At 39.5% G+C, this 22,461-nt stretch overlaps 1 protein-coding gene across 1 annotated transcript in view; it reads right to left on the reverse strand.

The window, feature by feature from the left end:
• The window catches only part of LOC124175403 (gonadotropin-releasing hormone receptor), a 184,795-nt gene that overhangs the window by 39,232 nt on the left and 123,102 nt on the right, over window positions 1-22,461 (reverse strand). The window contains exon 2 of the mRNA XM_046555628.1: window positions 14,103-14,286. Within this exon, the coding sequence (XP_046411584.1) occupies window positions 14,103-14,286 (184 nt within the window). The remainder of the gene's footprint in view (window positions 1-14,102; window positions 14,287-22,461) is intronic.

Raw genomic sequence — 22,461 nt, forward strand, 5'->3', positions numbered from 1 at the left:
AGCACCCGTCCTTGAACAAGCACAGATTTCATTGCCTACCGAACATCATCTCCAGACTTGCTCTTTAGCGGTGCAAGCCCACGCATACTTTGGAAAAATATCAATGACTGTGAGCATGTATTTGTAGCCTTTATTTTGTCCAGCGTATGACGTCATGTCAACAAGATTCGCCTGCCAGGTCTCGTCGATGCCGCGCACGTCTACACGTCGACGCGGGTACTTCCGGCGTGCAGGCTTATGCAGTTCCGTCACCAGTGCTTGCTTTTTCTCGTTCATACCCCAACGCTCTTAGACTGGTGTCCAATTTAGAAATGAATTCAGCGTTTCGAATCGACAGATCTCTGCCTGTTTTGAAGTCTGTGTGAAAGGTACCCAAAGGTTTGGCTTTTTTTGCTACATTAGCTTTATTCAAGGGAGGACGGGTAACTAAATGATAGGTACACCTGGATGTATCACAGATAATAAGTTGTCGTTTATTAAAGAGTTCAGAGAAAAGTATTACGTGGTTCTTTAGCCACAGCTCTGGCTGAGAGTAACCGATTTGGCTTGTTTTGGGGCGCACCCTTAGGGCGAGTTCTCGCACGATTATTCGTCTGCTTACGCTGCCGCTTACGATCTGGGGCGCTGCTCTCGGTTCTGACGACGGGCGAACCTGGTCGTTGTCGAGAGGTCGCCGCAAAGCTTTCTCCGTGGTGGGCTCTAAAGCTTTGATCATTTGATCGAGGTTGTCGATTTGTTTTTGCAGCACGTTGAATTTTCGTCTCAAGATTTTTAAAGTTACAACATTGTTCGGCTCTACGGGATCTGCGACATTGCACAGTCTCTTGTTCCGTATATCGTGATGCCCGTCCGCTGTTATTCGAAATCCGACACCCGGAGGATCGCGATTGCTCGTGGCCGTGTTTTCATCCAGATGCCGTCCGAACACGTCGACGCTCATCTCGGTAATGAATGCAAGAACGATGAAAGCTCCTCACCAAATGATTCCTGCTTGGCGTAGCTCTTCGATAATGGAGATTATTTCGTTATTGGGACTCGGATTTCCCGCTGCCTGAGATGCCAGGAGTGAATGGAGACGCTCCACTAACTCGTTTGGATCATCCCAGAAAACGCATTCCGTTTCAACACCTTGTCGAATGATCATAGCTTGCGGAAGTAGACCTTTACCCTTTCGGCGACGTAATGGGGAATAATCCATCAATTCGGCAATGACATTTTTGAATTTGTAACTGTTATCGTTTCGAACAGCCCCATCGGATGAGTCATACTTTTTATGCGCGTTCGTTGCGAGGATTACTTTTTTAAATTTTCCCCATCTCCGGCGCTCACAGAAGAACCGTCAGGCTTCTTTTTGAACGAAAGTTCCAGCAAACCCTTCGTTTTCGGGTAAAGCGTATCGCCAATACGAATGTAGTCACTCTCAAGAGATATCAACGAATCACCAATCATTAGTCCGTTTGAGGGGTTGCGTACACCGTACACGTTGTCCAATTCACCTTTGTCTTTGCATCTCTCATCAGTGTAAAATACTCATCCTCGATTTTTTTGGCCGCTGTTTCTACGATTGCTTTATCTCCTGCCGAAGCAAAGGAATCGTCCGTTTCTGAGACAGTCTCATTGTTTGTTTCATTTTTCATCTGCTTCATTACTTCTTCAATTTCTTCTACCTCCTGTTTTACAGGTTTAGTATGTTTTGTAACATTCACCAGTTCTTGCAACGGAGTCACTACTGGTTCGAAAACGTCACTTAATTTCTGAGTCGTAGATTCCTTGTCTGACTTGAGCAATTTGTGTTTTCGACCGATCGTAGCACTTGCTTAAGCGATCTGATGTAGGACATCTTTTTGCTTGAAAATTTCAGAGCTCTGCATGTTGACGCAACTGCCTCTCCAATGCTACTGCGACTTTCGCTCAGATACGTTAGATTTTGTTTCTTTTCCAGGCTACTAAAAGAATCGAATCCCCTCCTGTATCGTCCTCCGTTGAGCTCACTGTCTGTGTCGATCACCAGGAACCCGTACTTCTCACCGTTCCAGCATGCAGAACACACACTTTTAAACTCTGTGTAAGACATATCGGTGCTCACCTGGTCGTTGTATACGTGTCTCAGGTTGAAATCGTCTTATTGGAATAACACGAGTAAGTTCACATTGTCGCGCACGAGATGCTTGGGAATACGCGCGTACGTCTGACAGAGATAGAAACAGTCAGCGGCATGATGTCTACCCATGCAAAAGTGGGCTCTAATATTGTAGTGCTTCGCGCACGCTACATCGTCAAATATGATTATTGAGTTGGGCCGTGCTTCTTCCGGTGTAATCACTTGCTCACGCTCGGTGAACGCAAAATACTCCGTATTCTCAACATTGTGCAACAATTGCTTCAGCAATTGGTATTTCGGTTGGTCAATAGATTTTGCGAAGATGTAGATATTTTCATATCTGAGTCCGTTGGGATGGGTTATAAGTGTGAGCAACGCATTAGTTTTACCACAATTCGACGGTCCACAGAATATTGCACGTACACTATTCGGGAGTAATTCACCGTGCCGTTTGTGCCTTTTGACATATTGCTCCGAAAGTTTGTCAAAATTCATCACGGGAAGCTTAGTGGGTTGTTTCTCAAACCGCATCTCGTTCATGACTGATCGGATTTGCTATAAATATCCCGTTTTGAAGAACTTTTCTTCAGTCAACGCACGAACATAATCGCGTACAGTGGTAAAAGAAGCAGCAGGCGGCAACATCGTGGCAATGGTCTGGTGAATAAAATCGTCAACAGCCTTCCAGTCGAATCGCATGTACCTGGTTATCAGTACTGTGGGCCTGGTACAAAATTAACAAAGAGACTAGCGCGGGGTGAGCCGGCAATCAATTTCCTGGACGCAGCTTGCAAGGACCACGACATTGCTTACTCGCAAAATCGTGAAAATCTTGAAGTTAGAAACGAGGCTGATAGGGTGTTGGCTGAGACAGCTTGGAAACGGGTTCTCGCAAAGGACGCAAATTTTGGTGAGAAAGCAGCCGCTTGTGCGATAACTAGTGAAATCAAAACTCGGAATGGGAATTCCGAACTCAAAAAATGTGACCTTGAGAAAAATTATAAATGCTGCAAAACGTACTATGGTTCCAAGCAACGATGCAAAAGTAGCTATCGAATCTGCACTGAAGGGAGCTGAAAGCGCCGTTGAAAAAGCGGGTGGTAAATGTAAAGTACGAACACCTTGCGTCCTAAGAGTACCTTCAAAAGTCGGTGGTTTTTTACCGTTTCTGATTCCTATCTTCGCTGGACCTAGTGCTACAGGCGCGTTAGCCGGTGGTGCGGCAGGTATAGCAACAGCTGTAAACGATGCAAGTGCTGGTAAATGAGAACTGAAAAGCAGCAAACGACACAACTAAACTATGGAAGCTCTCGCGTTGAGCTTCATGTCAAACCGTACAAAACAGGTCTTTGTCTCCATCTTTCAAACAACTAGATGCGATGCTATAACGTTGAGCGTTGGCTAATTGGGAATTGTTGAAATATGCAAAAATCTTTACGGTTCCGCATTTCCGCGGTGTTTTCATGCGAAAAGAAATGCCCAAACCGGTCCACGAAAAAACGAGTTAGCGATAATCAACCTCGACGACAAAGACGGTCCGGGAACACGCTGGGTTGCATGCAAGAAACGTGACAATAATATCGATTACTTTGGCAGTTTCGGCAACCTTCAACCACCCTCAGACCTCATAAGATACCTCGGCGTTAGTAGTGTTAAATACAATCGTGAAAGGTACCAGGATTGTGATATATTTAAATGCGGACACTTGTGTCTGAAATTTCTGAGTGGTGAGCTACATAAACATGGTGCGTGATTCATCGAAGTCAGTCTACCACTCGCAGTCATGGATGATTTGTTAACGTGAACGATTTCGGGAACCTCTTCGATTCTCGAGGCATAATATTTTCCACCGATCGAACTTGCTCGTGATAACAGTTATGCTTTTGGCTTGGTAGAATTGTTAACCTTTAACTCGATTCCCAACGTTGATGTTAATCACATTCAAATTGACGTAGCTGATAAAGTGATCACCATACCTACTGGCAGCTACGAGATCGAGGACATAGAGCAGTATCTTCAAAACGTGCTAGAAAATACAGATGTCAGGCTCACCCTCAAACCCAACAATAATACATTACGCAGCGAAATCACATGCAACCACACGATTAACTTTGAGCCGAATGATTCCATTGCTCAACTTTTGGGATACACACCACGTGTATTGGGGGTTGATGAAACTCATGAATCAGACGTGCCTGTAACTATGCTCAAGGTCAACGCGTTGCGAGTCGAGTGTAGCATTACAACGGGCGCCTACGTCAATGAACACAAAGTACACACTATTCACGAGTTTTTCCCGACTGTCCCACCAGGATATAAGATCGTGGTAGTACCGTCGCACGTCATTCACCTTCCGATCACCGTCAGGACCATCGATCACGTTCGGCTCCGGTTGGTGAATCGAGACGGAAACCCGGTCAATTTTCGTGGAGAAGTTATTACTGTGAGATTATATATTAAGGCGCCATTAACGATGGGAATTGTATATAACAGACTGTCAAAGAGTGGGTATATCAGTAAATCGGCATGCCCCGATCAAGTCAGTCATCGATCGATTCTCGAACGGTTAACACCTCGAAAGGTGGAGTTCCTGATAGCTCTGGATCTGAAACTGACACCTTTTTGAAGAGGAATTTCCGACAACTAAAAATCCGATTTTGCTGTTTTATCGTCTGCTAGGTACCATGGAGGAAGAAATCTTGAACATTCAAACACCAGTCGTCTCTGACGAATCCGTTGCGCATTACGAGATTCACGCTCACAAACCTTACGCCTCGTCAACTTTCAACAACAGCGATGAAATTCGAATCACCGTTCAGCATTAGGATTTATGCATATCACCAAGCAAAAGTTCGGTACATGTCCATGGACGACTCCTCAAACCTGATGGTACAGCTACTGTGAACACACAGCTCGTAAACAACGCGATCTGTCATTTGTTTGAAGAAATTCGCTACAAAATTAATGCAGTTGAGATTGATAGAAGCAAGAACGTTGGCTTGACAAGTCTTATGGAGGGTTACGCTTCCCTGCACCCTGGTCAGACTTGGCTGATGGAAAACGCTGGATGGCTTGATGTAGAAGAGAAGAAAAAATTAACCAATGCCGAGGGTAATTTGGACGTACTGATACCGCTCAGCATGATATTGGATTTCGCTGAAGACTACCGCAAGATCGTTGTCAACGCTAGACATGAGTTAATTTTGACGTGATCAAAAACTGACGTCAACGCAATCATGCAGACTCAAGAGGAGAAATTCAAAATCACGATCAATGCAGCGGAATGGCTAATACCGTATTTGAAACTCGCGGATCAGAAAAAAGTTGACCTACTAAATTTCATTCAGAAAGATCCGCCTATTTCGATGACTTTCCGCAGCTGGAAATTGTACGAATATCCCTTACTTCCCACACATCGAAAGACGTTTGGACTGTGAAAACTTCCACTCAGCTTAAAAAACCTCGGTACGTCATTCTGGGTCTCCAAACAAGTCGAAAGAACAAAACCGGCAAGAACGAAAGTCATTTCGATCATTGCAATATCACGGACCTCAAGCTATTGTTAAACTCTGAATCTTATCCGTACGGTAACCTGAACCTCAACATGAGTCGTGACGTGTACGCGCTCCTGTACGAGATGTACGCAAACTTCCAAGCTACTTAGTACGAAAAGAACCCCGAGCCGTTGTTGACAAAGAATAAATTTCTTCGAGACGTCCCCTTATTCGTTATCGACTGTTCAAAACAAAACGAATCTTTGAAGTACGTACCTGTCGACATCCGTCTTGAATTTGAAGCTGGAGCCAACTTTCCCGCTGAAACATCGGCGTACTGCTTGATTGTTCACGATCGTATTGTCGAATACAACCCGCTCAGTGGTGGGGTGAAAAAGTTGGTATGAAAGCTGACCGTTCCCACCATCTCGCACAGTTCAAATATGGAGCTTATCGTTGACATACAAGGCTTTCGTAGACCTTTCAACAATACCTTTACATAGAAAGAATTGGCTATAATTTCAATCTACTGGGAAGCATCTCCATCAATGTTCTTCTTCAAGCCACCTTACGAATGAGATTGTGTGGACGTCAAATACCAAAGCCAAAATTCCTGGTTAGAACGCGATTTTCACGGTTTACCTTGGAGCTGTGGAACCATACCGTTTAAGGAAGTTGAGTGGACCATTAAAGGCAGGCTGTGCAAAACTGAAACCGTTTACGTAAAAAGAGAAGAAAAACGAGATTGGTTGCTCAAAATTGTCCGCAAAGTTCAAATAATCGATAAACCGGACTTTGACTGTCTGTCGCTTCAAACCTTGCAAAAAACTTTAGCTGTGTCTTTAACATGTGACGTGCATACAGTATCCAACGCAATCTGTGCAGCACAGAACGTTTTGTTACTTTAAAATTGGCTACAAAATCATCATACTGTTCGGATGGCGAGGGTGTATGATTTATGTTACTGCGCAGAAGCATCTACAAGAACGGTCCCGCATTCCTGGCGAATATATCATCCTGGTTACGATACTATTGAATAAAATTATTGTACTATCGTTGTGAAGTAATTGTCAACTGTAACCCAAAAATTGTCCTCACTAAAACTGTTTTATAAAGAATATTCATGAATTAATTTCACACCTTCACCTCAGCTCGTAAGAGAGAATGTTTTTCAATACAAAGCTCATGTAAGATTCAATCTTGCTCTCCATCCTTAACCGAGCTGTACTCAAACCGAGTTATGTTTTCCATTGCTAGAGCGATAGTAACCCAACAGCGCAGATCCTTGGCTCTTAATGTATATTACCGCAGCTACCGGTCGACCTTGCACTCTATTCTTGACTAAACCCGTACAAAATTTATCGTTCACATTACAGTCACAGGACGCAAACGCAGCTTGAAACCCTCGATCGTTCCTTAGTGGTGTTCGGAGTAACATTGTCTTAGATTTTAAGACTCAATTCTAGTTACAATTACAAGGTACAAAACGTACGTAGGATCAAAGGTAAACAGGACGGTTTAACGATTAACGAAAAAATATTCATAATTTCAATCTTTTTTTTTGTTCATTGAACGTAAGACTTTCACAAGACACTGGATATTTGGATGTGATACTTAGATTATACGTATACGAATTCAAGTTGACCGTACGGTCCGCTAAGATAGCGTACATGCAACCGTATCTCCTTACTAGCTGTCGTCACCTTCTGGAACAAATCTTCATCTTCTTGGAGGGTGTTACGTGGGGGTGAGATTGTACTGAGCGGTGGTAGTTAATGATTAATTGAATAATCAAGTTTGGTCCCACGTAACGACAATGGATGAAAATTAAAACTAAGAAAAGTCCTACCTTTGGATAAGCCCGTAATTTGTAGGATCGTGTTGCTATAGTCCTGTACAGGTTTGTGAGGTTTGTTCAAATTGTTGAGGCAATTTTATAATAATGAAAATGGGAAAAAGGTCGTTTAAAATAAATGGTTTAATATGATTTAACTGGTATAAGATGAAGTATATTCTGTATGATTTGGTGATTGAAATGTCCGATAACAATGAATGGTGATAATGACATAAAAGCCGAAATTAACAATTTATGAAGCATTTGAGTTTGTATAACGATCCACGCCGATAGACGAATTTATATTCAAATGCAGAGAAGCTGCAGAATCACTAAATTTGACCGTTTGCGGGATTTGGCAAATTATGTGTTATTCTATTTTAAAGAATATTATTATTTGGTACCAGGAACATCTACTCTGAACGATGGTTATAACTAGCTGGTCGTGATTATTCGATATTGGATCTCTCTTTTCAGATTATCTTAAATCAATTATATATCCTGTTGTTAATTCTTGTTGGTTAAATCTTGGAAACAATAAGTATGATTTAATTGGGGATAGTGAAGCTAGCCACCAATTCTAGACTTGCTTTTAAATGAATATTACAGAAGTAAATTTTGATTATGAAGGTGAAACAAGAATTCGTTCAATGTCGAAGATTAGCACTTGGATTGACTTATCTTTAGGTGAATCGGTCGACGAGATTGAGAGCCGTCGGATCGTGTCGGTCTGCGTCGGTAGTAAAGCACATAAAAGATGGAAACGTAGAAGATAGTAAGTCTTTTGCAGCTAATAGAATAACTGAATGCTCGAATTTGACGAATTAGCGCGAGACTTTAGGCCGGTCACAACTAAGATTTTCCGAACGCTACTATTGCTCAAGAAGGGCTAATACGGAGTTGACGTTCATGCACCTCGCGACTTGACGGACGAAAGACATGGCTTCTTGGGCCTGAGGGTCCAAGTTGTAATAAGTTACAACGGTAATTAGCCAATGAGGTGCGAGGGCGACCTCCTGGTGCCCAAATCCACATGGTCAGCGTTACTTCATGCTCTTTGACGGTGTTCCGACGATTCTCAATCTCGTCGGTGACACATTAAAAATATGAACAAGAGATATTCACATACAATGTTCACACATTCATTCATACATCCTAATAAGTAATCTATTTTAATTTGGTGGTTCCAAAGGTAGTGGTTTATGCTAAATATCAATGATAATTTTGCTCCCAAAAAGAGAGGTATTATTAGGCTGAGCTCCGCTGTTACCAGCTTAGCAGTCTCCTATCTCAGTTCTTGGTACCAGTTGTAAGAAACAATTTTGAACCTTATACTAGGGATCATTGTTGGTCTCTACGTGACTTTTGCCAGGTGGGGTGGAACTCGCCGGTTCAGGCAATGCGATATTTTAATGTTCTTTATGGCCGTAACCGTTACAGTGTTGAAAGCTAATTGTGAGAATCACCACCACGTGTTGAAGGTCACATAGATTTTGAAAAAGGTACGCCGAAGCAATGTGCCGGACGTAATAAGGGCCTTGGTTATTTGGTTCCGTAGAAAAATCGTGAAAGAGTTCTCCAAGTCTAGAACGATTTTGTCACCAAATTTCGTTTTAACCCGACGAACGCCGCTGACTCGGTATTCTAAGTATACTTCGAGGTCCGAAAGCTTGTTCAAGGGCAGAAGTGTCTCCAGGCGAGCGACTTCGTTCAATTTTGAAAAGTCCATGATCGTTACTGTCAAATTGTATGTGCTCAAAATCTCTTGTGAGTTGATTGAGGTCAGATCTGATTTTCAGCAGATGTTTTACTTCTCCAATATTCTTGATGAGCAGTTTTAGTCGTTTCTTTGATTCACGTTGTTGTTCCAGAGCACTTCTCATTTGCAAAAAGAACAGCTTCAGACTGGCGATGAAGTTACCACTTTTGACTTATATAACGTTCCCCCACCACATAATTTGAAATTTAGTGGGGGTATTGAATGGCACGTAGTTGATATCAAACCAGCATCCCAGTAAGTGAAAAACAATTCTTAGAACCATTAATTTTGGAATGTCGCGTGGTTGATAACATGTGAAAGGAATGTGAGGTGGTTGATGTTACACCTGAGCAGTCCCATCGTGGAAAAAAAATGCGGGACGGTAAAACAGTTCTCGCCCCCGCTGCACCCTCTACCGTTGGCAGACGAGCACAACATAAAAACTTTGACCTTCGGTCGGTAAGGTTGTCGGTAAAACAGCACGATTTTGACCTTCGACCGATAAGAATTGTTGGTAAGGCAGTGCGATTTTTACCGTCGACCGATACAACTGTCGGTAAGGTTGCACGTTTTCAACCTCAGGTCCGTACGGCAGCGCACGTTTTATCTTACGAGAGTGAGGGTTATCTCCAAGGGTTTGCGTCTGGGTTGCGATAGTTGGCTTGGTCGGTAAAGAAGGTGTTTGTACTCAGAACCCGCCTTGCTGTACTACTTCTGGCAACTAAATATGCGATAATCACACGCAATTTCCCCGGGCTATATTCTTACAACCCTGCCTTTGGAACTTTCCAACATTCCTTCTTTTATTCTTCCTGTCCACATACTCTCTCCAAGAAGCCCTATGTATCAATGCTCCTCCTCTTGTGAGGCTTTTCCGGTATACATTTTTCGACCAATCCCAAACATCCACCAATTCTAGTAATCAAATATTCTTAAAAATCCACCAATCAATACGAAAGATCAAACTCTTACACCCCTCCACCTTCTTTCCAAATCTTCATTCAAAACACCCACCAACAACCAGTCTACCGCAATTCTTCAAACCGTCAACTCCATTTGTGTCGCATTTGAAACTACACAACCAATGTGCAAGCTACTGTAAATTATCATTAGAAATCAAGAACTTAGTAAAAATAAGCGTGACTCTGGAAATTCATTGTAAAAATATTATCGAGTTTCAATTAATACAACTACCTAATTATACTTCAAGTTCCGTTTTTTATTAAATAGTGTTTTCTCATTTACATCAATCACCTCAACCTTAGCTCGGACTAGCCACATAAAGATGGTGTCTGCCTGTAGCGTAATCAATTACTACTAACGTTATCGCCACTACAAAACTGTGTACTGAATCTCATCCGCTTTTGTTCTGTAGACGGCATGATTGCCGAACCTCTTTCCTAGTCCACAATGGTTACATGGCTAAATTCACAAACATTGAAGTTACCAGTCAAACGAACAGAATAGGTAGATTTTCAAAGGATACAGATTTTATTGAGGTTTATTATATAGAGGTAATATGATAATTATTCATCAAACTTGTTTAAAAATAGGTATAACACGCCTTCAGCGTGAGAAAACCCATCCTGTAACGTGATATCTGAAAATTTTAATAATTGGGCTTTATCTGTGTGTTTAATTTTGGAATTCAAAGAAAGTATTTGCATCAAAAACGATGACGCCTATGTCGTGAAAGTCAAGCATAACGCCGGAACATTTATTGCGTGAGTTAAATAACATCACTGTAAAACGGCGTTGGACTGGTTTAGAATTGATACTTGTTTGTTTATTTGTATTTGTAATTGTATTCGTATAAAATTGAACCGCCGCACCGGGTGGTAACGAGAATCGAAGCTGCATTAGATAAAATAATATTTGCACCTGCGTATTATTCCAATAAGATATGTATGAGTCGATATTTCAGGTTGCTTCGAAGAAAAGCGAATCTCCCACAATGATCACTTTGGATCAATCTGTGTGCCGTTTTTGATTTTCTTTATATGTAATAATAGCATGTTTTGAAGGTATCATAATATTTTATCAGTATAATATTTCGACAGGTTGGATCTGTAATGGCGTGGGCTAAATAGTCTGATTGTGAGAGAATAATCCTAAATATTAGAATTTTTCGAAAAATCGTATACAGAGAAAAATCCCTCTGTCCAGATTACCGTACTGCAGAGGGAAAATTTTTATGGTACTGAGTACTGAAGATTTGTTCATACTTATAAATGTGTACGTTTTAAAGTACATACGTGAACGTAAAAACTGCTACAAAGTTACGGTGATTTTTACTGATGTCGTAATGGTAGAGTGTACCATTATTCTAGTACTATATACATTTTGCATAGTCGAGTTAACTAGATACAGACAAGCGCATGGTTTACCGATTAGTTGGTAAGTTCTATCACACAGCGTAGCGAATTGTGTGCCAGCCTCGTCGGTAAAAGCACCATAGAAGCGGTATGCATCACACGTCACTCTGGTGAAGTTTACTAGTCTATGCTCGTAACACGTTTGGAGGGAAAATAACTGAAGCGCGTGGTGAATTTTACCGGCTCTGTCGTAGAAAGACTAGAAGACCGGTTGGATTTGCATGCCGCTACGGTGGTATTTACTCTTTGCTTATAAGACGTGTTTTGGAGGGAAAATTACCGAAGTGCGTGGATCGGTAAAGAGTAAATTTAGTTTCTGGCACAGTTATGTTTGTAACCGTCTATCAGTTCTAAAAAAGCGGGTTAAACTTGAGGCATCATGGCTCATTATGTTAGTGGCGTGCAGTGTTCGACAAACAGAAATAATCTGTCTTTCCAAAGCTTGGATCAAGACCAAAACTCAGTACCATGCTACGTTTCTTCCCTTTCTTCATTGCTAGAGCTGGGGAATGGTGAGTACTTTTGTTCATTCACTTTTACTCGTATATAATCAGTGTTTTTGTTTATTGGCCTCAGTTTCTATACAATATATATATATATATATATATATAGTTTTCCGATATACATATAGATCAGTATATCGTCCCGCATCAACTCAACACTATTTTACATGGCGACGCCCCTATGAATGCAGAAATCCTAACTTTTAATGAAATAAAACAGTCGGAGATATTTGGTAGGTTCGATATTGATTCTGGAGAAAACCACAGTTTATCCGGTTTTTGGTAAAGTAACAGATATTTTTATGGTCGGAGACAACCCCAACTTTTTAGTTAATATTTTGCCATCTTGTAGATTCGATCATCATTTTTGGGGCTACGGAATAATTGAAAATCCAGGTATGGATATACATTCAAGTCTCATTTCTTTTAAAATGTCACCCGACTCACGTCCGTGTAGTTTGTTACTTATAAAACAGTCTAAGACTTACGTAACTACACGTTACGCCTTGGAATTTCTTGCAATTGTTACATGTACCTGCTCAATGTTCATGTTTCATGTAAATTGAAGGAATGTTGAATAAACTGACAAATATTTTAATTACAGACTCATTATTTCTATAACTATACCTTGCATGTTAAATTTACTGAACTTCTGGTAAATTTCACGAGAGTGGCAAGTCCGTATATGGATAGAATGCCTGTACTGTTAATTTTACCAAAAAGTTTACTAAAACAAACAAAACAATATTTTAGCTACGATTACACCGATCGGTACTCTCAACTATACACACTGGTAACCAGTGCATGGATTATTCCCTCAACTTGATAAGGATACCGTACAGTTTGGTTATTCCAACAATACCAGCTGGCTCAATGAACCACATTGGGGCAGTAATTTCAACTTTACGGTCTTGTAAATTTATCGTTGTTTTGTCGTAGCAATTAAAGCATTGACTAATAGATTTGTCGTAACACTTACAGCATCGACTAGTAAATAAGCTGTCTGGACGGAGTAAATATAACATGCGTTTTTGTAATGCTGATGCTCGGAATTGGTTTTGAGAACCACAATTTGAGTTTCGAGCCTTACCAGACAAATAAAATAGAAATTACCGTACAGGCATTCTGTCCATATACGCACCAGCGATTTCAGTAAAAGTTACATTCATTACGGTATTCTGAACCCGGGATTTTTCTCCGTGTATCGAGTATCCACCATAATATAGTTACGGATACACAAAATGGTATAATTTTTCTGACAGTCAGACGGTTTTTCAAAGATAATGCGTCGGAAGTTTGTACGAATTGTTAGAACAAAATTCCTTATATTTTGAACTTATTCCAATTATTGATGAGCACGTTTTAAATATTGGTTGCCAAAAAGGTCTTATAGTAAACCCACAGTACTCGGATGATATATTAGTTTCCTCTATTATTTCCACATGTTGTCTATGAATCTCAAGTTGAAAAAGATTTGCCATACCGACAAAAAATCCAATTTCAAACTAAGCGTGAAAGCCTGTGAGATATTCTTTCTTCGCTATATTCTTAAGTTTAAGGCCTTCGAGAACTACTGATTGCGGAGGTCCTCGAAAATGAGATGGAAATTGGTGACAGTACTGCTGAGCGAGGATCGACCGAGAATTTGCATACTCAATATGCGAAGGTGCAACCTAAAGCGAGAAAGCACGTGACGAACAATGGCAGAAATTTCTCGTTATAGGTACAGTAAAACTTAGCACGATATTCGCGAAGTGGCTACAGTAAAAACTTGACATGAAAGCTTTTGAAACTGTCTCAAAGTCAAAATTAATAAACATAATTCTCCACATGTAATGAACCTAAGTCTGTGAAATTTGACTTGTGGACTTATGCACAAGACGGGCTTACACATACAATCCTACCAATAAAAAAAAAATGACAATCGACCAAAGTTGAATTTCGTTGTCGGTTCAAAAGTTGTTCAGCTGAGCAGTCTGTACATTAACTTTTACTGAGAGATAGTTTCACTATAAGTCTTTTTTATGCTTACTTACGAGCTATCGTCACTACGGTCGATACGTATGTGGATATCAAGATAGCTAGAGGCAGCAGAAACATGAAAATCAAACTGAGCGTCGTGTAGAGCTGCTCCTGCCATGGCTCCGTATAGAATCCGTGTGTGACGCATTGCCAAAATTCTTCAACGAAGGGCCCGCTCGCTTCGTGAAATATCACCAACTGAAATTAAGCACAAAACATCCAACGTTAGTAAACGTACGTACTTGTAAACCGTGTTCCAATAAGTATTACTAGTAATGATAGTAAGAATGATAAGAACCACGTTTCACAAGAAACTAAATTTCGCATACATGTATCACTGAGGGTAGCACCGTTAGTTGTCGAAAAGTGCAGAGCTAAATTCCAGAATCTTAGATTTTTTTAAATGTTATAGGTATAAATTTGACAAATGCGTCGCAGTGCAAGTTCACCACAAGATAGTTGAAAATAAATATTATAGTACTTTGTACAGACCCTTTGCATTCTGTTCTGCCTCTAACCGTAGTAGTCGAAAATAGTTCATACGATTGTGTGAAAAAGTTAATTGACACGGATAATTCGTTGATTATCTATTATTTAATACCAAGCCGTTGATCCGTTAATTCTATATTATTCACCGTAGTGTGTCAAGTTTGAAAACAATTGTCATGAACAACCAAAACTGTTTAAACGGCGTTCTCGAAGGAATTAATGTGTTCTAAATGAACTGATTACAATGAATTTTATTGAATGAGGTTACGTATTGATGAATCCTAAAATTTTCGTAATGTCACCGAATGGTATTCAATATTAGTACTTAACCAAATAGTACGTGAATCATTTGAACCCTTACAATTTATGATATTGTAACGTTTTAAGACGTTGCCAAATAAGTATGGATTCGCGAGCTTATTTAGTGAATCAAATTAAAGGCGCAAATCAAATGTTATGGAAAAGTTTTAATAGCAGAGAACGTCTTTCTAGTTTAAAGTCTGAAACAAAATTGTTTTTACAATAATGTTGGTTGACGCAGAAACCTTATTCTTTTTAAAGACATAAGAGGTTTATAAGCCTCTTTTATCTGTAATGACTACTAGATCATTAAAGGGGGTAAGACGGGTGATTTCACCTTTTGTAACAATATCGTAATGATTGTAAAGATTGTGAGGCTTCTGAGATATTTAACATTTGTTTGATAACGGTTCAGCAATAACAATTCACAGAATGATATTTGATTTATTAAAGAAAAGACCTACCAGAAGCAGAGTAACCAAAAGAAAAATTAGTGTATCGATTAACATTTCTATTTGTGTGGTTTTAATGTTCTATCGGTACCATTTATCAATACATGGAATATATTGGCGTAAGACAGACCGATCAGTTCATTAAGTTTCACAAAGATTACAAATTTAAAATTCTATAAACATGAGTAACCAAAAAAAACAAAAATTCTGTAAAGTATTTACTAGAGGCTTCGCCCCTGCGCGCTTCGCGCGCCAACCCCACCTCGACGCTACGCGCCATACTATTTCCTTATACAGTGTCTGTTAAACAAGTGAATTTATTTGTGCTGATTTGATGACAGGTCCACAACTGTTAATCGGTTGTTTCCGGTCAACCCGACATTGCTATTGGCTCCCTATGCAGGTCTGCTCAGATTGTTTTCGTAAACGAATCCACTCACATGTACAAAACCCCCGATGCCATGCATCCCCAATTGCATTTGGCGCCTTATTTTGCTATAGTTATTATTTTCCCCAGAGTAGAAGAAATTCATAGCTTTGCTATAAGTAGAATTTCTATGGCTTCAGACAAATTAAAAACTCGTTATGATATTCGAGCCAAGGATATAAAATTTAATCCCAGAGATTCTGTCTGGCTCTTTCAACCTCGAAGACAGAAAGGACGGTGTCCGAAACTACAAAGAAACTGGGAAGGCCCTTACTTAGTGGTTAACCGGATCAAGGATTTACAGGATCCAAAATAGTGTTTTTCGATACTAGTGCGCGAAGGTGGCAATGCCCGTACAAGCGTGAAGGCGCAGCACGAGCCCGGAGATGAGTTGAAGGGCGAGTGTGGCGCATTCACGCGAGATAGGCATTGCTAACTTTCGCACGTGTATCGAACTGTATTTTTTATTACACCTGTAATGGAATGTCCATTTTTATGCACCAAACTATTCCATCGGTAGCGCTAGTGCAGCTGTTTGCGAAATGCGCAACTGTGGATAAAAGCGCGACCAACTTTTTCGCACACCGTTAGCAATGTGAAAAGGTTTTTTCTCATACCCCTAGCAATGCGCGAAAATTTTACCCGCACATGTGTATAAAAGACTACTTTCGGTGTTTGTAAGTGGCGCATAAAAATGAACTTTCCATGCAGGTCTAACAAAAAAACCTATTTCTTCTCTGATATAACTCTCCTCGAGTTCTGTTTCATTACTTCTGCTGACATGTTTGCCAGTATGATATATTTGAAACGATACTCAGTCTCACCTCTGCGTGTCGATCTTGAGTGCCGTATACGCAATACGCCAGCGCTCAAAAAAGACAATTCCCGTCGGGAATCATCTTGATAATTCTCGTTTGCATGTTTATTTTTTGCGTGTCAGAAACAGTTACCTATAAAGATATTTGTCAAAGACTATCATAAACAGCCGATGACAGCTGTCAAAGGAAGTTTTGTTTTCTAGATGCTTTTTGTTTTGTTTTCGGCATCTCACCCCACCGCCAACTTCATGCGTGTACTATTGTTATTACAATCTTTTTTACCAGTTCATTTGTTCAAAACTTTTTATTAGATAGAGAGATTAGGCAACATCGATATCATTCATAGACGGGTGAAGTGAGATTGGAGCAAATTTTTTATATACGGATTTCTCGAGTAATAGCTTCCGATGAAAGCACAAAATCACTCAAAATTGATAAAAATTCACGTCATGTAAATCTTAAAATGTGGGCGTGTCACTTATGTCGTTAAAAATCAGAACCGAAGCATCTTTATAAAGCTGAAACTAACAGCCAGAGTTAGCAACCAAACGTGTTAAATTTTTGGAAATAGAAAAATGCAGTTCAGTCTTATCCTTATAATTCTATAAAAGTAATTGCGGTGCAAGGTATTTCCCAAAATTATTATTTTGGGACTTCACTGCCTTATTTAAATGAACATTAGAACATTTAGCTGCTAATTCTGGCTCCTAGTTTCCGCCACGTAGCACCTTTTATAAAAAAAATGGGCATATAACAGCCCCATTTTTCACAGCCTTTCGAACAGGCAGACACTATGAATATGTGGGCTTCACCCTGGAATGAGAAAATAACACGAAATCTAGACAATTGCGACAATCGGTGATTCTCCGAGAATTGAGAATTTAGCTCGGAACCATGGCAATCGATTTTTACAGGCGTTGTCGAGAACGTCCGAGAGATCGCGTGGGGCGAAAATTCTTAGTGATGATTCGTCGGTAAGAGGGCCGCACGAGTTCATGAGTGAACCGATTTCTCCGATACATTGTCGAAATAATTAACCGCCAGTGACAGCGACGCGTGGAATATCCAAATACTCAAAAATGACAACGGGCTGTTCTTTTTGTGGTCAAGGAGAAAAAACCTATAGCGTCGTATAATTTCATTGGTAAGTACATAAACGAAACACAGTTGTGAAATAGATTACGTCAATCATGTCCACCTTGATGAGGTTCGGTTCGATAAGTTTGTTTACGATAAATTATTACTCTAGAAATTTATCACTGATAGGATAAAGTATACGTCACTTATGGTAGCGTTGGTTATTGTTTCTTTTTTTTATAGTTTTATAAATCAACCAGAGCCTGTTGAAACACGGATGAAAAACGTGAACCTAGACTAGAGTTTCGAACCTTTGGAAACGGTGTGAATCCGCTCTGACCATGTCCAAGTAGGATGCTCACCGAGACCAGCGAACGATTCATCAAAGAAAGCCGTGCCAACCTATTCCGGAGATAGAAATCGACGTATGCTCAATAATCTGGCGTGAGGGCACACAGTGACCATCGTTCCTTCGGCAAGTAATTCAAATGCCAAACGAATTATTGTAATCTATAGATACCAAAAGAGCAAACACCTGCACCTTCGAAAATTCTGTTGTGCCGCATCACGGCAGACAGATGCCAAAACTTTATCAAACATCCAATATGTAATACGCATCTGACAAGTTTCAGTACAGACGAAATGAATATGTATTTAGAAACTGCACTTGCTTTCAAATTGCCTCCACGGAACGCCACCAGGTTGTTTACCGTCTGGAAGAAGTTAAAATTCTCAGGTACTATGGCTTTCCAAATCTAGTGGTAGCTCGGTTCTCGTACTCGAAGGAATGACTCGCAGGTATTAAAAAGGACCATAGTAACCCTAGCGTGAGCAGCTTGATCCATCCCGATTCTTCTGTGAAGACTTATATTCATTCTTCTGGTTATGGAATTTCTTTGGCCCATGAGGAATAACGAATTTCAGAAGATATTCATGTCATTTCAAAATGTCACTCACTAAATAGCGTACAAATTTTATTACGTTAACCGTCTTCCAGAGCTCTCAGCATTATAAATATCTGGGACAGCTAACGCAATACAGTGTAAATAAAAGAAACTTTTCACTTCAGAGTATGTCTCTAACCCCCCCCCGCCGAAGACTCGTACATTCGTGATTACTTTGCTTAGGTTTGTAACACTACAAGCATTAAAATATTTTAACGCACGCAGCCATTTCAACCTGAACTGTAATTTAACTGACGAGCATGGTTACGGACGGATGGTGACCAAGCCGGAAATTGGAGGAGACAAATACATACTCTATGGGAAGACACCGGGACGGAAGATCCATCGTACCCACGGCCTTCTACATAGGTCTGGGGACTCCGTCTCTAAAATCAAAACGGAATTGAAACCGACGTTGTAAGCTGTGGTGTATGCGTGTACGACGTGAGCGAGACATCGAGCGTGAGTGGGGTGAGAGCAAGACAGAGCCTAAGGGGAAGATAGAATGTAAGGGGTGAGAAATCAGTTCGATGGTCACCGTCCCCAAATAAAGATATAACGATAATTCATCTGTCTATATTATTATCCCGTTATCCATAATACACCGCGTTGTGCCGCATTTTTGCCGCTTGCGCTAATGAGGGGGAGGCCAATACACTGGTAAGTGTACCTACTTATTATTAGACATGCACTTGCAGTAGCCAGCCTCCGAGTTTACAACGCTCCGGTCGAACTAAGAAACACAGGCTTCAAACCGGTTACACGGCGTTCAATGGTAAAGAGATAGGAGTCTCCAGACCTGTGTAGAAGGCCGTGATCATATCTCATAGCAGTGATATTTATTTCTATCTCTAACTCAAGTAACTACAAACGAATTTCTATCCTCCCGTAATTCAACCAAAGACGATACGATTAAGAAGTAAAGAGAAAATTATCAGTGTTCCGCAGTAGACCATAGAAGTTCCACGCTAATCAATCACCAAATCAAGTGGATTATACATTGTCTCTGGATCATCGAATTTCGAACATCACACGTGGTAAACGTTATCATCTTGATCTACACCATCTTGGATTGTGCTCTCATCGAAGGCTGTTGCTACCTACGTTGGATCTCTACGAGTTCTTTATACCATATTAACAGTGTGCTAATACGGTAACAAATAAAATTACGTCACACAAATGAAATCGATACTTTCAATTGTCGTTCATAATATACCCGACTAATTAACTGGTGGACTCTTCTATTATTCGTGAAATATAACGGCGTATTTTAATATGTATGTTTGAATGATGTATGGATAAATAAATCTCTTTCATAGGCATAGGTACCTTCAACTGTTATATTAAATTTCTCAAAAAAAAAAAAAATTTATTTGGATCGAATCTCAGCGATTTGGTACCAGTTTTTAGGTCAACGCTATTGATACTGACTCCTCGGAAATGTTGGCTGTCAGAACAGTACTCAACAATAGTTTTTAGCAGAACCAACCTTGATTTGATGTTTATAAACAAAATGTATGAACTGTTTTGGATACAATCATGAGTACTATTCAATTTTGATAAAGATTTTGCGTTGAACCAAATTATTTTATTTTACCATGTAAATTATTTCAAATAATTGCACGCCATATTCCCCCCAGTCGTAGCACTTAGCTTCAAAGTCAAAATGTCTAATTTCACGTGTAAGAATCGCACAGACATATTATAGATAATGTCAGGAAGCCAGCGAAATATACACATTGCGAATAAAAAGACAAAAACAACCGTGGAGTGCTTTCTATCTCTGTCTAATAGTTAGGGAGCTGGTTGCCATTTTGGTAAATGATTTGTTTGTCTTTCATATCGATAGGGATGAAAGTTCAGATCAATACAAATCGATTCGGTCCAGTTAATTAACCCATTAGTCACGTTTGACCGATTGTCAACAATGCTAGGACAATGGGATTTTAAGAAAAATTAGTACCCGGCTATTTTTAAGGGTGCTCTTTCAGAATATCGAGTTTAGAAGCCATGAAAATTAAATTTTCTATGGAAAATTTGCAATTAAAAAAAAAAAAACAGCGAAATTTCGGTGTAGTTATTTTAAAAAACTATTTATATCGAACCTTCATAACACTCAAATCAGATTCTTTTCTGCAAAAATCGTGGAATTTTTATCTGTACTTTAAGAACCTATTGGTTAAGAATTTTTTTTTATTAATTGTTTGCAAAATAGCGGCTCGAAAAGGGTGAAATTTTACGTAAAAATCAAACAATGGTTCCTTGCTTGATTTCTCGAGCTAATTGTCTTGGGTTCAACTTTGGATAAAACCTTGATTCAGTGTCTGAATTTTGAAAAGTATGGAAATTTTGAAAATTAAAAATGGCGGATTCAAGACAGCGGATGAAATCATTGAAAAAACATTATTTGGCGCAAAAATTTTGATCCTAGGGTTATCGGGGTCGTTGATTACGAATCTGAGGTCAGTTTTAAAAAACTACAAAATGGCGGATTCAATATGGCGGACAAAAAATCAAAATTACATGATTGATACTTTTTTAAGAACTGGAATTTCGTTCAGGTACTTCAGAAAAGCAATAACAGTTGGAATAAAAAAAAAAAACATATCATTTATTGCGTAAATAAATCACATATTAATATATTTCGGAAGACAAAAAAGTGGATGTCTTGTAGTAGAACTAAGATAAAATCTTTGAACTTGATAGCTTATTTTACAAACGGCAAACATTTAAAAACTCATATGGTATTTATGTTTGCTATATACTTCTGTTAATATCAATTTTAATTTAGTATATGGAACTAGTTATTGTTAATTTAATATTCTGAGATATTCCACGCACCGTCGATGCCGCCTTTAATGCTCCAGTGGCAAAGGTTCGAATGAGGATAACGAATGAAAAATGGTAAGAATATCTGTTGAAAAATGATCTGTTATATTGCGAATGAATAAAATCAGAGTATTCGATCGGAGTCGATTTCCTTAATTCTTCATTTGTGAAATATAATTTTTTATATACATATATTAGAAAAATTATATCTTCAACGGATAGAAGTGATTTTTCAAATATATTTGGATAAATGACATGAGTCCTAAAAAAACATTTCTCTTCAATGTGATTTATATGACGACATAATCAAAATACACAAAAATTTTGGAGAAATATGTTATGGGTTCATATGTAAAGAAAACATTCATCCTAAGAGAACCTTTTCTCAACTCTATTTGATCATGAAGGATGGACGATGAACAGTTTTATGAAAGAACCTCCAGGAACATGTGAATAAGTAGTTTCTAGTTTTTACTCAATATTTTATTTTCAGGTAAATTATCTTGGGCATATGTGTTCGCAATTCGCTTTCTTTCTTTTTGCCGCTCCACGAAGTTGCCGCCTGGGATAAGTGCCCCGGTCCCCCCCCCCCCCCCCCCTTCCTCCTCGTAGATCCAGCGCCGAAAATAACCCTCCCCCAGTCAACAAAGAAGCTTCATTGCGCATGCGCCAGAGGACCGAGATAACAGCACTCCGCAATCTTCTCTCTTTTTCTTTTCCGGGCGTATTTCCGCTTACAGAAGCGCCCATGTCTCATCTACTTTCTCTGCAATACGAGTATCTATATGGTGAGATGTTAGCGTTGGTTGGATAAATAAAAGGAAAAGAGTCTTGAAAATTTAAATGATTATACGTAACCCTAATGTATAAACTTATTGACTTCTAATAAGCGCTTAAAGAATAATTTTAGAACGTAAATTTCACGATAAAAGTGTTTAAAATATTGGGAGAGCCTGCATTCTTATTAGCAGTAGAATAATCTTCCCATGAGTTTTTATACATTATATGTAGACTTTGCTGTAATTTACGATCCGTAA

The sequence above is a fragment of the Neodiprion fabricii genome, chromosome 2, assembly GCF_021155785.1.
Source record: "Neodiprion fabricii isolate iyNeoFabr1 chromosome 2, iyNeoFabr1.1, whole genome shotgun sequence".
Classification (NCBI taxonomy): Eukaryota; Metazoa; Arthropoda; class Insecta; order Hymenoptera; family Diprionidae; genus Neodiprion; species Neodiprion fabricii.